At 47.5% G+C, this 16,246-nt stretch overlaps 1 protein-coding gene across 3 annotated transcripts in view; it reads right to left on the bottom strand.

Moving 5' to 3' along the window:
* The window catches only part of LOC119966403 (cilia- and flagella-associated protein 69-like), a 181,266-nt gene that overhangs the window by 62,551 nt on the left and 102,469 nt on the right, over positions 1–16,246 (bottom strand). For all 3 annotated transcript variants that reach the window (XM_038798012.1, XM_038798011.1, XM_038798013.1), the window contains 2 exons: positions 8,274–8,355; positions 7,433–7,625 (listed from right to left, as the gene is read on the bottom strand). In XM_038798012.1, coding sequence (XP_038653940.1) covers positions 7,433–7,625; positions 8,274–8,355 — 275 coding nt within the window. The remainder of the gene's footprint in view (positions 1–7,432; positions 7,626–8,273; positions 8,356–16,246) is intronic.

The following is a 16,246-nucleotide window of genomic DNA, read 5'->3' on the forward strand; positions in this document are numbered from 1 at the left end:
AAACTGCTGCCTTAGTCCCTTACCTGTAGAAGCAGCATGATGCTTCAGCTGATGAGCTAAAAGGCGACTGTCCTTCTCTCCAGGTTCATACAATGCCCCCCTTGAGCGCTGTAGTTGGTTCAGGGCCTTACTTGTTGACAGTAAATAAATTGTGTCTGTAGCTCTTTTCTACTCTCAAGTAACTCCAGGGTAGGGGCAAGTGAGAACTGATGGTCCACCTCAAGGATGGAGTTCACCAGCCTTTGACTCTCCGCCCTCGCAGTCCTTTCCACGTGTGCTTTGTGGAAATTATCCCCCCCCCCCCCAAAATGACTACTTTAAGGGCCTCCCACGTCGCAGATTGTGAGATTGACTTACCCTTATTAAATTTGATGTATTCCCCAATGCTGGAGGGCATATGTTCGCAAAATCCTTTGTCTTCCAACAGCACCATATCCAACCTCCATGGCAGGTATTTGGAGGGACCTGAGTCTACGGCCAATTCCACAAAATGTGGAGCATGGTCTGAAATATCACAATTGCCATATACCCCGCCTTCTTCACCTACCCACCACAAAAATGTCAATCCATGAGTAAACCTGGTGTACGTGATAAAGAAAAATCTTTTTCCCTTGGGTGTAAAACACGCCACGGATCTGCCCAGCCCCATCTGCTCCATAAAGGCCAACAATACCTTTGCCACCCCTGATGGAGCCAGCGACTCGGGCCTTGATGGATCCATCCTTGAGTCTAAACACAGTTTAAGTCCCCCACCAAGATTAGCAAATAGGAGTCTAAGTCAGGAATGGAGGCTAGGAACTTGTTAATAAAACCCATATCATCCCAATTTGGTGCCGAAATTAATCAGAGCCACCAAGGTATCCGTCAAGGACCCACTAACAATCACATATCTATCATTAGGATCCGCCAAGATGACTTCCAGAGACGGCATGTCGGAGGAAGTCGCACTTTGGATGGCTCCTGCTCAAGGCTTGATTTAGAATTTTATGCCTGGTTCCAGGGGCAATGTTTTGACAATTGAGTGCAGGAAGACATAAGGAATAAGGGGCATGTTGAAAAGCTAAAAGGAAGCCGCCGTGAAGAAGAGTGAGTGAAGGTTCGCCGTCGTGCGAAAGAGTCAGCTGGTGATGATGATGGTGGATAAGAGGGACGGAGGGTGGGGAAGAACCTCCGGCCAGGTTAGTTACATGGAACGTGAGGGGGTTGGGGGGACCAGTAAAGAGGTCGGTTTAAAAGGTTTAAATGCTGATGTGGTTATGTTACAGGAGACTCATCTGAGGGTGAAGAATCAGGTGAGGTTCAGGAAGGGCTGGGTAAGCCTAGTGTTTCATTCGGATGTGGTGAATCCAGCCCAACACATCAAACAAGCTTGCCACTTTCCCATTTATTATGTCTACACTTCCCACTGCCTCAGGAAGGCAGACAGCATTGTCAGAGACCCCTCCCATCCAGGCTTTGCCCTCTTCCAGACCCTTCCATCAGGCAGAAGGTACAGAAATCTGAAGACCCACACATCCAGACATAGGAACAACTTCTTCCCCACAGCTACTTGACTCCTCAACGACTCCCCCTCGGACTGATCTTTTCCCTGTAAGAACACTATTCACAATACCCTATACTGCTTTTGTTCATGTATTTGCTTTGTTTGGCCCTTGTTCCGCACTGAAACCAATCACTATTTGTCGATGTACCATTTGTCAATGTACTCTGTCGATTATTCTTTTTCATAGAATTTACAGTGCAGAAGGAGGCCATTCAGCCCATTGAGTCTGCACCGGCTCTTGGAAAGAGCACCCTACCCAAGGTCAACAACTCCACCTTATCCCCATAACCCAGTAACCCCACCCAACACTAAGGGAAATTTTGGACTCTAAGGGCAATTTATCATGGCCAATCCACCTAACCTGCACATCTTTGGACTGTGGGAGGAAACCGGAGCACCCGGAGGAAACCCACGCACACACGAGGAGGATGTGCAGACTCCGCACAGACAGCGGCCCAAGCCGGAATCGAACCTGGGACCCTGGAGCTGTGAAGCGATTGTGCTATTCACAATGCTACCGTTCTGCCCGTACATACTGTCTACGTTCCCTTGGTCGCAGAAAAATACTTTTCACTGTACTTCGGTACATGTGGCAATGAATGAATGAATCAATGAATCAATCTTCAGCCAATTTGATTCACCCCACGTAATATCAAGAAACAGCTGAAGGCACTGGATACTGCAAAGGCTACGGGGTCCTGACAATATTCAGACAATAATACTGAAGACTTGTGCTCCAGAGGTTTCCGCGCCCCTAGCCAAACTGTTCTAGTTCATTTACAACATTGGCATCTAACCGGCAAGAATGTGCTGCACCAAAAAAGGACAAATCAGCCGACTGTCAATCATTAGGAAAGTGATGGAAGGGATCATCAAAAGTGCTACCAAACTGCACTTACTTAGCAATAACCTTAGCAATCACTGACGCTCAGTTGGTTCCGCCAGAGTCATTCAACTCCTGACCTCATTACAGACTCAAACCATGGACCAAAGAACTGAACTCCAGAGGTGAGGTGAGAGTGACTGCCCTTGACATCAAGGTAGCATTTGATTGAGTATGGCATCAGGGAGCCCTGGTAAAACTGGAGTCAATGAAAATCAAGAGGAAAACTCCCAACTGGTTGGACTCATACCTTGCATAAAGGAAGATGGTTGAGGTTGATGGAAGTTAGTCATTTCAGTCCCGGGGCATTACTGCAAGTTCATAAGGGTACTGTCCTAGGCCCAATCTGCTTCATAAATGACCTACATCCAACATTAGGTTAGATGTGGGGATATTCGCTGATGATTGCACAATGTTCAGCACCATTCATAACTCATCAGACTCTGAAGCAGTCCATGTGAAAATGCAGCAAGATCTGGAGAATATCTAGGCTTCAGCTAACAAGTGGCAAGTAACATACGCGCCAAACAAGTGCCAGACAATGACTATCTCCAAAAAGAGAGAACCAAACCATCACCACTTGACATTCAATGGCATTACCGTCACTGAATCCCCCACTAGCAACATCCTGTGGGTTATCATTGACCTGAACTGAATTGGACTAGCCATATAAATACTGTGGCTACAAGAGTATGTTAGCGGTTAGGAATCCTACGGCGAGTAATTCACCTCCTGATTACTCAAAGCCTATATACCATCTACAAGGCAAAATCTGGAGCGTGATGGAATACACTCCATTTGCCGGGATGAGTGCAGCTCCAACAACACTCAAGAAGCTCAACACCATCCAGGACAAATCAGTTCACTTGATTGGCACCCTATTCCACAAACATTCACTCCTTCCACCACTGATGCACAGTAGCAGCAGTTTGTACCATCTACAATAAGCACTGCAGCCACTCAGCAATGCTTCTTAGGCAGCATCTTCTAAACCCATGTCCACTACCGCCTAGAAGTACAAGGGCTGCAGATACATGGGAACACCATCACCTGGAAACTCTCCTCCAAGTCACTCACCATGCTGCCTTGAAAATATATCGCTGATCCTTCACCGTCGTTGGGTCAAAGTCCTGGAACTCCCTCTGTAATAGCATGGTGGGTGTACCTACAAACATGAGACTGCAGACTTTCAAGAAGGCAGCTCACCACCACCTTCTCAAGAGCAATTGGGGATGGGCAACAAATACTGGCCGAGCAAGCAAAGCCCATATCCTGTAAAAATTAATTTTTAAAAACGAATCAACAAGAAAAGGAAATCACTCCGCACCTGGAAAAATGGCATAAACAGCAAGTCAAAGAGGAGTGCTCATCAATTAGTCAAGGCAGAGGTACAAAGAAGAACTAGGGAAATCAAGAACCAATGGTGGACTGAAAAAGCTAAGGAGCTGCAATTCTTCACTGACAAGCATGACATGGGCTGCTTCAATGCCACCAGGGAAATATATGGATCCAATACTCCAGGCCTCAAACAGGTGTGGAGTAAGGATGGAATCTTCTTGAGAGGCAGGGAAAATATCGGCCTTAAATGGAGAGACCACTTCAAAGAACTCCTAAACCATGATGCAACCATAGATGAAGAGAAAATATGTTTGAGGAAATCTCCCAAACACTGTCAAAGGTGGTTTTGGACTCCAACCAGAGTGGACAAAGTCGAAGCCGCTATTAAACACATGAAGAATGGATATGCCATAGGAGTGGACAGTATTCCAGTGGAGATTTCCAAACTTGCAGGAGAAGAGATCACCCATCATCTTCATCAGCTGTTGCTTCAAATTTGGGACAGAGATGAAATTCCTGCCAACCTCAGGGATACTGTCATCGCCACCATCTTCAAGAAGGGAGACAAAGCAGGCTGTGAGTACGACCGAAAATGTTCCTACTGTTCATCGCAAGGAAGATCATCGACAGAATCTTCACTAGCTGCCTTCTCCCAGTCTCTGAAGAAGCTCTTCCAGAAAGTCAGTGTGGCTTCCATCCAAACCGTGGAACAGCGGACATGATTTGTAACTGCTCGGCAACTTCAAGAGAAATGTCAGGAACAGTATCAACCATTCTACATAGCCTTCATTGATCTGACCAAGGCTTTTGACTCAATCAATCCGAAAGTGCTATGGAAGACCCTGTCAAAGGCCGGCTGTCCAGAGAAATTCATCAATATTCTCTGATTCCTTCATGACAAGATGCCAGTGACAGTCCTAACTCATGGAAGTAAGACAGAAACCTTTGAGGTCAAGACTGGAGTCAAGCAGGGATGTGTCATCACCTTCACCCTTTTCTTCATCTTCATCCTCACCATCCTTCACCTTGTCAAGAGCAAGCTTCTCAGTGGAGTGGACATAGTCTACAGGATGTGCGAAAAACTTTTCAACCTCAACCACTTGAAATTCAAGAAGGAAACAATACTGACATCACTCATGGAGCTTCAGTATGCGGATGACATTGTCATCTTCATTCTCTCAGAAGACAATCTCTAATTCACTCTTGACACTTTCGTGGAAGCATACCAAAGAATCAGTCTCGGCCTCAATATCAAGAAGACTGAAGTCCTCTACCTACCCGCCCCAGGCAAGAATTCTCCCCACCTTTGGGGGCCAGCCCCGCGCCGGAGCGGTTGCCACCAGAAGACCGGCGCAAAAAACCGGCGCCCCCGGCAGCGGGGCTGGCTGAAAGGATTTCGACGGTCCGCGCATGCGCCGGCAGTGACGTCAGCGGCAGCTGGCCGATGACGTCACTGCCGGTGCATGCGCGATGTGGGGTTCTCTTCCGCCTCCGCCATGGCGGAGGCCGTGGCGGCCGCGGAAGAACATAGTGCAGCCAAGGCACTGGCCCGGAGTCTGAGCGGTGGCCCCGATCGCGGGCCAGGCCACCGTGGGGGCACCCCACCATGGGGGCACCCCCCCCGGGGTTCGATCACCCCCCGCCCCCGCCCCCCCCCCCCCCCCCCCCCCCCAGGACCCCGGGGGCCTGCTCGCGCTGCTGAGCCCGCCGTTCCAGAGGTGGTTTAAACCTCGGTGGCGGGAGAGGCCTCCCAGCGGCGGGTCTTCAGCCCATCCGGGCCGGAGAATCATCGCAGGGGCCTCTCCGATCGGAGTGGCGAGATTCCGCATGCGCCACTTCCTGGGTGGCGGAGAATCTCTGCCACGGCGGGGGCGGGATTTTAGGCGCCCCCAGGCGATTCTCCGACCCTGCTGGGGGTCGGAGAATTTCGCCTCCATCAAGATCAATGGAGAAGCCCTCCCAAATGTGGAACATTTCCCATACCTGGGGAGCGACCTCTCCTCAAAGGATGACATTGATGGGGAGAGCCAACACCACATCAAATCCATGAATGCCTTATTCAACCCCTAAGGCGACAGTTTATGATGATCTCAGCATCTGTGCTGACACCAAGATCCTTGGGTATAAGGCAGTCATCCTCCCAATTCTTCTGCGGGCTCAACAGCTGGCTTGTAATGCAGAACAATGCCAGCAGCGCGGGTTTAATTCCCGTACCGGCCTCTCCGAACAGGTGCCGGAATGTGGCGACTAGGGGCTTTTCACAGTAACTTCATTGAAGCCTACTTGTGACAATAAGCGATTATTATTATTATTCTATATGGCTCAGAAACTTGGACTACATACTGATGCCACCACAAGGCCCAAGAGAGGTATCATCAACGCTGTCTCTGACAGATTGTCTGCATCAGCTGGGAGGACAGGCATACTAATATCAGTGTCCTTGTAGGAGCCAGGAACAAGGCTATGATCATCTGAAAAAACTCTGCTGGGCTAGCCATGTGCTTAGCATGTTACAGTCCCGACTTCCAAAGCAAATCTTTTTCACCCAGCTCAAGGAAGGCTCCCAAAAAAGAGGACAAAGGCAGCGCTTGAAAGACACTGAAGACATGCAACATAGATGTCAATGCCTGGGAGACCCTTGCTCAGAAGAGACCTACTTGAAGGAATCTCCTGATTGAAGGAATAAATTTCTTCAAGGACACCCAATAGCAAGAGGAGGCCTGGAAAAGGAACCTGAGAAAGAAATACCAGTGACCTAGAGTCATAGAAACATAGAAAATAGCAGTAGGAGCCCATTCGGCCCTTCGAGCCCACTCCGCCATTCATTATGATCATGCTTGATCAATGACCGATCAAGTCCAAGGACTAATCCATTTCTTGGAAGCACCTGCCAAGTATGTGGTTGAAGATGCGGCTCTAGGTTTGGGCTCATTAGCCATGCAAGAACCCACAAAACCCATGACCAGTAACATGGAATTTCTTAGCTTGACAATGATACTCGTTTACGAGTGATCGCCAAAGAAGAGTACAACATGAACTAGGTCAACTGTTGTCTTCTTTTCTTCAACAGATTTCTATGTTCCTGATAATGGACTTGTCTCTGATCTAACCTCAAAAAACAAATCTTGTGGATTTTGATTTCTGCAAACTAAAATGGAAGACCCAGAGGACAGAAATAGAAAATGCACAGGTAATTTAAAAAAACATGGAAAAATTAAGGCAACAATATGTGCAACAAAAGCCAGAAAAAATACCAGAAGCACAAATTCAAGAATCTGAATGGCAGCTGAAAACCATAAATAGTGACACAAAACTTGAATACATAGGTTGATGGTGCAGCCTGTGTATTTTCACAATCATCCATTAAGCTCACAGTAGATGCACTGCACATTCCCAGTGAAAATCATAAGAAATTGATTGCACGCACCATCAAAATACTTTTCAGAGCCTCAATAAGGCTGGTGCACATTTTGTGAGAGAGGCCTCTTCACAATTATCTGGTTGTGAGGTAACGGACACAAATAACTGGTTGAGAGATAGACTTAAGGCCTAGATGCTCAATCTCTTGATCTGTTTTCTCGGGTCCAGTCTATACTGGTATAGGCTGTCAGAAAACTACCCGTGTATTTTAATCTTAAAATGACAGGAATTTTTTCAAATACAGTTACCTAAAATCCTCCCCTGCATATCCCGCTTGACTCGCATTTCTTTCTCCTCTTCCTTCCAAATATGTAGTAGAAGGCTAGCTGCTGTAGAATCATTTTTTCCACGCCACACATTCATGTGATGGATCGTTTTGTTGTTGTCACATAACTCAAGTAAGGTCCCAAGTATCAAATTGTGCATGCGCTTTGAACTTTCCTTTGGAGGAAGACAGAAAATTTCCACTTGATTTAATTCAAGTATGAAAATTTTTAATACCAAATTAGCAGAGATTACAAAACAAACTTGCCAAAAAGACCTTCAAATTGTATTATTCCTTTTTGTCTTGCTGATATATGCATCCTCAAAAGTTCTAACCAACTATACAATTCTGATAATACTGCTAGTGCAGTGTACTGGCAATATTAAATGAAGGAATTAGAAATGGCAACAATGCACATTCATTATCCATCTATTTTTCCCATGTATGGAATTGACTGTTAAACTACCTTGGTTAATAAGCAATGCAAGATGCCTTATGAGATTGTATTTATAATGTAGCAAACATTTCCAAAGTTCTTAATTCAGTCCTGAGTACACTGATTTAAACTTACAGGGCTGGATTCTCTGCTGGCGGGATTCACAGTTGCGCCGGCAGCACACCCATACCCGCGGGTTTCCCGGCAGCATGGGGTGTCCACAATGGGAAATCCCATTGGCAGGTGGTGGGAACGGAGAATCCCGTTGCCGGTGAGGGCGCGTCGCCAAGGAACACGCGGCTGGCGGACAAGAGAATCCAGCCCACAATTTCTGAATTCTTAATCCAGTAACATAACTAGCACACTATCTATAATTTTTAATGCTTACTTCAAGAAAATCTAGGAGAAAAAAAATGCCTCCCATTTCAATGTAGCTGTCCTCAGCTATACAGCACCCAACAATGCAGCACCTGCAATAAATATGAAAAAAAATTTGATTCCTTCTAGCTTTTTTTAAATTACTGCTTTCTTTATTCATTGAATGAGCAATAAATAGACATGCATATCGCTTTGGAAGAGATTTGATTGCATTTCAAAAGTATTTCATTCAGGTGCTTTAACACATCTTGAGGATATGAAAGATACTATACTATACCAACCCAAGCTCTTATTTTTCTGTCGTCATTCATTTCTTTCCTGCCATAACTAATTTCTTTTATTGTCATGCAATTCTGCATTAGAAGTTACAAAGGCAGCAAAAATAACACAACAGGGGCGAAATCCTCCGACCAGCCAGCAGGGTCAGAGAATCGCCTGGGGCCGCCGAAAATCCGGCCCCCTCCGTGGCAGAGATTCTCCGCCACCCGGGAAGTGGCGACGGCGGGAATCACGCCACTCCGATCGGCGAGGCCCCGTGGCGATTCTCCGGTCCGCGATGGGCCGAAGTCCCGCCGCTGGGAGGTCTCTCCCGCCGCCGAGGTTTGAACCACCTCTGGTGGCGGCGGGATCGGCGGCAGGAGCAGGCCCCCGGGGTCCTGGGCGGGGTGGGGGGGGCGATCGGACCCCGGGGGGTGCCCCCACGGTGGCCTGGCCCGTGATCGGGACCCCCCGCTCAGACTCATGGCCTCCGCCATGGCGGAAGCGGAAGAGAAACCCACATCGCGCATGCGCCGGTGGTGACGTCAATGGCAGCTGGCCGCTGACGTCACCGCCGGCGCATGCGCCGATCGGCGAAAGCCTTTAGGCCAGCTCCGCTGCCGGGGGCGCCGGTATTTTGCGCCAGTCTTCTGCTGCCAACTGCTCTGGCGCGGGGCTAGCCCCCAAAGGTGCGGAGAATTCCCCACCTTTGGGGAGGCCCGACCCCGGAGTGGTTGGCGCCACTCCCCTACGCCGGGACTCCCCGTCATGCAGGGTAGGGGAGAATCCCGCCGCAGAGCAGGGGCGAAATCCTCCGACCCCCAGCAGGGTCAGAGAATCGCCTGGGGCCGCCGAAAATCCGGCCCCCGCCGTGGCAGAGATTCTCCGCCACCCGGGAAGTGGCGGCGGCGGAAATCACGCAACTCCGATCGGCGAGGCCCCTGCGCCGATTCTCCGGTCCGCGATGGGCCGAAGTCCCGCCGCTGGGAGGCCTCTCCCGCCGTCGAGGTTTGAACCACCTCTGGTGGCGGTGGGATCGGCGGCGTGAGCGGGCCCCCGTGGTCCTGGGGAGGGCGGGGGTGCGATCGGACCCCAGGGGGTGCCCCCACTGTGGCCTGGCCCGCGATCGGGGCCCCCGCTCAGACTCCGGGCCAGTGCTTTGGGTGCACTCTTTCTCTTCCGCGGCCACCACGGCCTCCGCCATGGCGGAAGCGTAAGAGAAACCCATATCGCGCATGCGCCGCTGACGTCACCGCCGGCGCATGCGCCGACCGGCGAAAGCCTTTCGGCCAGCCCCGCTGCCGGGGGCGCCGGTTTATTGCGCCAGTCTTCCCCACCTTTGGGGAGGCCCGACCCCGGAGTGGTTGGTGCCACTCCCCTACGCCGGGACCCCCCGTCACGTCGGGTAGGGGAGAATCCCGCCCCAGATCTGAGGGATAATAATTAGTTGCTGAAGTCAAATCACTTACCATACCTATTTCTTCAATCACATTGATTGTTACTTATGGTTATTATACTCTGCAGCATAATGTACTATAAAATTCACTTGGTTGCTTGCACCTTTTGTTCTGCTGACAGTAACTCGTGTCAGGGTATGGCTCAAAAGGGTGTAACAGATTTCAGTGATACTTTGCTCAAGTTGAAATCCTTCATGTGACAGGTTGCATTGATTAAAATAACCATCCAAACCAACTGTCAGCATTTAGCAGCTATTTCTCCCTTCTCCTTGTTTGGCAAAACACAATTGTACATATTGTATCATAATGATTATCTATCTCCCATACCTGACCAAATATGAAGGGAACTTCTGGCCAGCCTCTGTAAACTTCAGATCATCGAAAACTCTGCTCTTTGTATTCGCATCGAGTCCATTCACCTCACTGACAAACACTGGCTTCTGGTTAAGCAATACCTTAATTTTAAAATTCTCATCCTTCATATCCTTCCATGGTTTCGGCCTTTGTTATCTATATGATTTTCTCCACTCCCATTACCCTCAGAGAAAACTGCACTCTTGAAGTTCTGGTCTCTTGAGCATCCCCAATTTGAATTACTACATAATTAGCTTCAGCTACTTGAACTTCAAATTCTGGAATCCCTTCCTCAACCTTTCTACCTCTTTACCTCTCTTTCCTCCTTTAAGATACTCCTTAAACCCTGGGTGGGATTCTCCAATAATGGGGCTGTGCCCACATGGCAGCGAGAAAACAGGCACGAATCACTCCAGACTTTTTTCTAGAAGGTCTGGGGTGATTCTCCATTTTTAAGGGGCCTTGCAGGGCCCCGGAGTGCCACATGCAGCTCCGGCTGCCGATTTGGGGCCCCACGATCTCGGGCCTGGCCATCGTGGCCGCCCCCCCTCCCCCCGGTGATGAATCCCCCCGCCTCACACCAGGACAGCCATCGCAGCCATGACTCTTGAGCTCCCGCCGAGTGGAACCATACATGAACCACGCCGGCGGGAACTCGGCCGGTCGTCCTCGGAGAATAGCCCTGGGGGCCTCTTTCAATGGTCCCTGACCGGCGCCGCGATTCTCCGGTCACTGGAGAATCGCAGGAAGGCGTCGCGGGTCCGACGCCCCATTCTCCGCACCCGTGCCAGGCGCGATTGTGGCAAGGAGGCTCGGAGAATCCCGGCCCCTACCTCTTTGGCTAAGCTTTTCGCCATCTGTCCTATGTGGCTTGATATCATATTTTGTTTTCACTTATGTTCAGTGCCTTGAGATGATTTATTATGTTAAGGATGATAAATAAATACTAGTTGTTATGAACAATGGCAAGTACAGTAAGTCTATACAATCTTTATATTCTATTCTCCTTTGCCACTAATGATCTTATATATTCAGAATGACCTATGTGAATGAGGTTATTTGAGAATTGATTGTATTTAAATTACTGTCTGTCATGTTGCTCCTGTGAAATTATCTCGCCATTATATAAATTATTATATAAATGATTTAAACATGAATTTAGGAGGGTTGATCTGTAAGTTTGCGGATGTTTCGAAAATTGATGGGGTGGTAAACAGTGAGGCGGATAGCTTTTGATTACAGGAGGATATAGGCGATCTGGCCAGATGGGCTGATCAGTGGCAAATGGAATTTAATCCGGATAAGTGTGAGGTGATGCACTTGAGCTGGACAACAAGGCACGGGAATATATGATAAATGGCAGGACCTTAGGAAGCATCAAGGATCTGAGGGACCTTGGTGTGCATGTACGCAGGTCCCTTAAGATGGCAGGGCAGTGAGATACAGTGGTTACAAAGGCATATGGTATACTTGTCTTTATTAGCTGAGTCAAAGAGTTTAAGAGCAGGGAGGTTATGATGGAGCTGCATAAAATGTTGGTTAGGCCACAGCTCGCATATTATGTACAGTTCTGGATTCCACATTATAGGAGGGATGTGGAAAGGCACTGGAAAGGGTGCAGAGGATATTTACCAGGATGTTGCCTGGGCTGGATAATTTTAGCTATGAAGACAGATGGGGTAGACTGGGGTTGTTTTTCTTGTTACTGAGGAGGGACATGATTGAGATGTATGAAATGACAAGGGACATTGATGGACAGGAAGAAATATTTCCCCTTGGTGGAGGGATCTATGACCAGGGGGCATAGATTTAAGATAAGGTTTAGAGAGGATGTGAGGAAAAACCTTTTCACCCAGAGTGTGAAACTCTGGAACTCACTGCCTGAGAGAATGGTGGAGGTAGAGACCCTTATAACATTTAAGAAGTATTTAAGATATATTCTTGTGATGCCAAGGCATACAAGACGATGAGCCAAGTGCTGGAAAATGGGATTAGAATACTGAGGTGGTTGTTTTTGACCAGCGCAGATGTGATAAGCTGAAGGGCTTTTTCTCTGCTGTAGACCTCTATGACTATTGCCATTGGGTTTGTTCCCTATTTAGAAAATAGTGTAATGTCTTCAACCTCCCTCCACCATACATTGAACATGTTCCAGTAAGAATGGCGCTTAACAAAGATTGTTTAATTCTAGATAGCCAGCCTGAACAATTGCAAGTTTTTATGAAAGAAATTACAGTTGTGATTTTGAGCCCTCTCGCTCAGTCCTTGAGAAACTTGGCGCAGGCTCAAAATCTGGGGAGAATCGAAAAACTGATTCTCACCGGCGTGATTGCATTTTAGAATTTCTTCTACCCCCTCCACTGGAGGAGTGAGAATCGTGTCACAGGAGCCCAGGGAAATCATTTTAATATATTACCATGTCATTAGTGAGCACTCTCTTCAGATCTTCCCCCTCATGAAATCTTGACCCGGTACCAGCGTGATGTCACGCCGGAGTCATTTACATTAAGTCTGGCCAGGCGTGAGACAGTCAAGGAGATCCCTCTGGGGGCACAGAGGTAAATATAGCCCCAGGGGGAGGTAGAGGGACATTTATGGCCAGTGCCAACCAGGCAGTGCTAACCTGTGCAATGTCCCAAGGGGCAGTGCCAGTGCAGGACCCTCGTGAGAGCCCCATGGGAGATTAATGCATGTGTGGTGGGCTGGGGGAGGGGCAAGATGGAGACATTGAGGAGTTATCTGCCAGCGATGACTGTTGGGGGGAGGTGGGGGGAATCTGCCAGTGATGGCTGTTGGGGTGGGGATCTGCTGAAGATTACTGTCGGAGGGTGCAGTGCAAGTCAGGCGTCCTTTAAAAATGGTACCCCTATCTGTTTGAAGCTGGTTCCCAGCTCTGAGAGTCCCCACTTCACCAGAGTGAAGCCATTAACTATGCCCACACTTTTTTCCCCCCTAAAATTCAATGAGAAATCGTGTCCATTTTTCTCGCTGGGACTGAAACTTTGCATTTTGTGGTAAGATTCCACCTTACTTTTCTAATTGATTGCAATTCAATTCTAACCATCTGCATTTGTATGCTTGTTGTTAAAAATGTATGGGATTTAAACTCCCATGTTGCCCTGAAGTTATATTTAAATGTCCTTTGCACTTAAGTTTAAATTATATATTACTTTTACACTTCTTTTACTTTAGAAAATATCAACTTTCAATAGGTCAAATCAAATGTTCATTTGAATTAGCAATGTGTTAAACAGTTATCTCCATTGAACTGTTAATTATTTATTTACAGCAGTGATAAGGGGATTTGGCAATTGCAGAAAATGGATTGGCCAATCAATTGCAGACTTTAAAATGCAGGAAAATTTACTAAATTGCAAAAACATTTCCAAATCTAAGGATTTCAACTAGAAAGAAAAAAGAATATTCCAAACATCTAAGGAAACAAATCTTCTGCCTTAACCATTTGTCCTTCGGGTTTTTGTAAACTAGCAGCATATTTCCAACAATATAAGCAAAGGAATATTGGATATAGCTACGACTTAAGTTCCAACATTGGTCTACTTATGTTATGATTAATGGTTGTTTTCCAGAACTAATTCAGCCTTTAATATATTCAGTGAACAAGCCTGCACTATTCCCTGGGGTAGAGAATTCCAAAGATTAACAACCCCCTGAGAGAAGCCCCCCTGAGAATCTTAGATGTTTCAACAAGATTATTTCTTGTTCATCTCAACTCCAATGAGTATAGGGCCAACCTGCACAACCTTTCCTCATAAGACAACCCTTCATCCTAGAAATTGGCAAAGTGAACCTTCTCTGAACTGCTTCCAATTCAAGTACAGCCTTTCTCAAGTAAACAGGCCTGTACAATGAACAGTAGGTGTGGTCTCACCAACAGCTTGTACAGTTATAGCAAAACTTCCCTAAATCTATACTCCAAGCTCCTTGCAATAAAGGCCAACATTCAATTTTTCTTCCAAATTACTTCCTATACCTGCTTGTTAACTTTACCATTCAAGTTGTTGCCAGTGTGGGAGATAGTCAGGGGGGCATGGGGGATATTCGGGGGTTGGGGGTGTAGTCAGAGAATAGGGAGGGCAGTTGGGGGATTGTGTGGGGTTCCCATGGGGGTCAGGGGCTTGTGGGAGGGTATTGGAGGGTGGGCGTAGTCAGGGGTTAGGGAGGGTAGTTGGGGAGGTAGGGATAGGAGATTCTCATCGGAGATTTGGTGAGTCCCTTCGGGGCTTGTGAGGGGTCTGTTCTATACAGTAGTTACACAGTTCAAAGTAGTTTTAATACTTCCATCCATTTCTGGGAAACCTTTACTGTCAGACAGTCGCAACCATCTGAAGTTGGCCTTTAAATTGAGATTTTTGGATGGTTCCCATTGCAAGGCAATTGCTCAACAGAAGTACAGAAGTTTGAACTTCCTGGGCAATTGTACTGCAATCCTTATGGGGGGACTTCTGGAGGGTGGCCGGCGGTCTGGGGGAAGGGAGAGAAGGAGTGATGATGGCACCCAAGGGTATCTTTGGGGTATCCCCGGCTCAGTAGTTATGGGCTATTAACTCTGTTTCTTTCCATAGATTACTACCGATCTGTTGAGTTTTTGCAGCATTTTTTGTTATTTCTGTTTTGTTTTTATTTTAGATCAGGGAGACACCAGGTTGTATTCATGGTCCTTCTGGATTAGCTGATTCACAGTGTGCTACATTTGGCTTCAATATCCCATGGTCTCAGCTCAATGCCCCCTAGGAACTGTGGGCAGGATTCTCCAGCCTCCTCAGCCGTGTGTTTCTCGGTGGCGCGATATTCGCTGGCAGCGGGATATTCTAAAGATAGATAGTTTTTTGAAGAATAAAGGGATTAAGGGTTATGGTGTTCGGGCCGGAAAGTGGAGCTGAGTCCACAAAAGATCAGCCATGATCTCATTGAATGGCGGAGCAGGCTCGAGGGGCCAGATGGCCTACTCCTGCTCCTAGTTCTTATGTTCTTATGTTCTGCTCCCACTGATGTAAATGGGAATTCCTATTGATGCCACCCCACGTCGCCAGGGGAGCAGAGAATCCTGTCGGCGTAAACGGTTGAAGAAGTCCGGCCTGTGTATTTTGAGGACAGAACTAAGCTCAACTATAAACCCTCTGTGGTAAAACATCTTTTTGACAATTGCTGTCTTAGTTACAGGAACAGAAACATGCAACTATATCCTAATGAAATTCTCCGTCCCGCCAGCCCCATTTTCTTGTGGGTCATGCCTCGCCAGCAATGGGATTCTCCATTCCCATGGCCGGCCAATGGGGTTTTCCACTGTAGTCACACCACGCCGTTGGGAAACCCGTGGGCGTGGATGCGGACTGGAGGATACCGACGCAGAATGTCTTCAGGTTAAGAAGGCGAAAGAAATTTGGAGAAAAATAGAGGAATAAGCAGGAAGGAAAAGAGTTAGAAGTAAAGAGAATAAAGCTGATCTTATGGGGGAAAGATAGGTTTAAATGTAAAATTAAAAAAAAACATTGAGTCCTAAGATGAAAAAACAGTAAAACAATTGCATATAAAAAAAAATTCTCAAAATAGAAAGCCTTTAATTTTAAAGTAGTTTGTCCTCCAAACTTGCATTGCCCTGCGTAGTATGACTAGGGGTATTACGGTACCTTAGAAATGAGCTGCTATTGGTGCAGAGGACTCGCTGCCCATTGGCCCGGGTAAGTCATGTGCCTCTCAGCCGATTAGCTGAGAGGTAGGTAGCTCCGGCTATAAGAACCCGTGCTTCCCGGCAGTCAGCCATTCTGCTGTACGTCTGCTGCCGGGCACACATCTTGTGCATTAAAATCTATCGTTTGGATCTCATCTTTGTCTCGTGTCCAATTGATGGTGCATCATGCCCTTACAACTACATTTCAATCACAGTTTTTTC

The sequence above is a fragment of the Scyliorhinus canicula genome, chromosome 5, assembly GCF_902713615.1.
Source record: "Scyliorhinus canicula chromosome 5, sScyCan1.1, whole genome shotgun sequence".
Classification (NCBI taxonomy): Eukaryota; Metazoa; Chordata; class Chondrichthyes; order Carcharhiniformes; family Scyliorhinidae; genus Scyliorhinus; species Scyliorhinus canicula.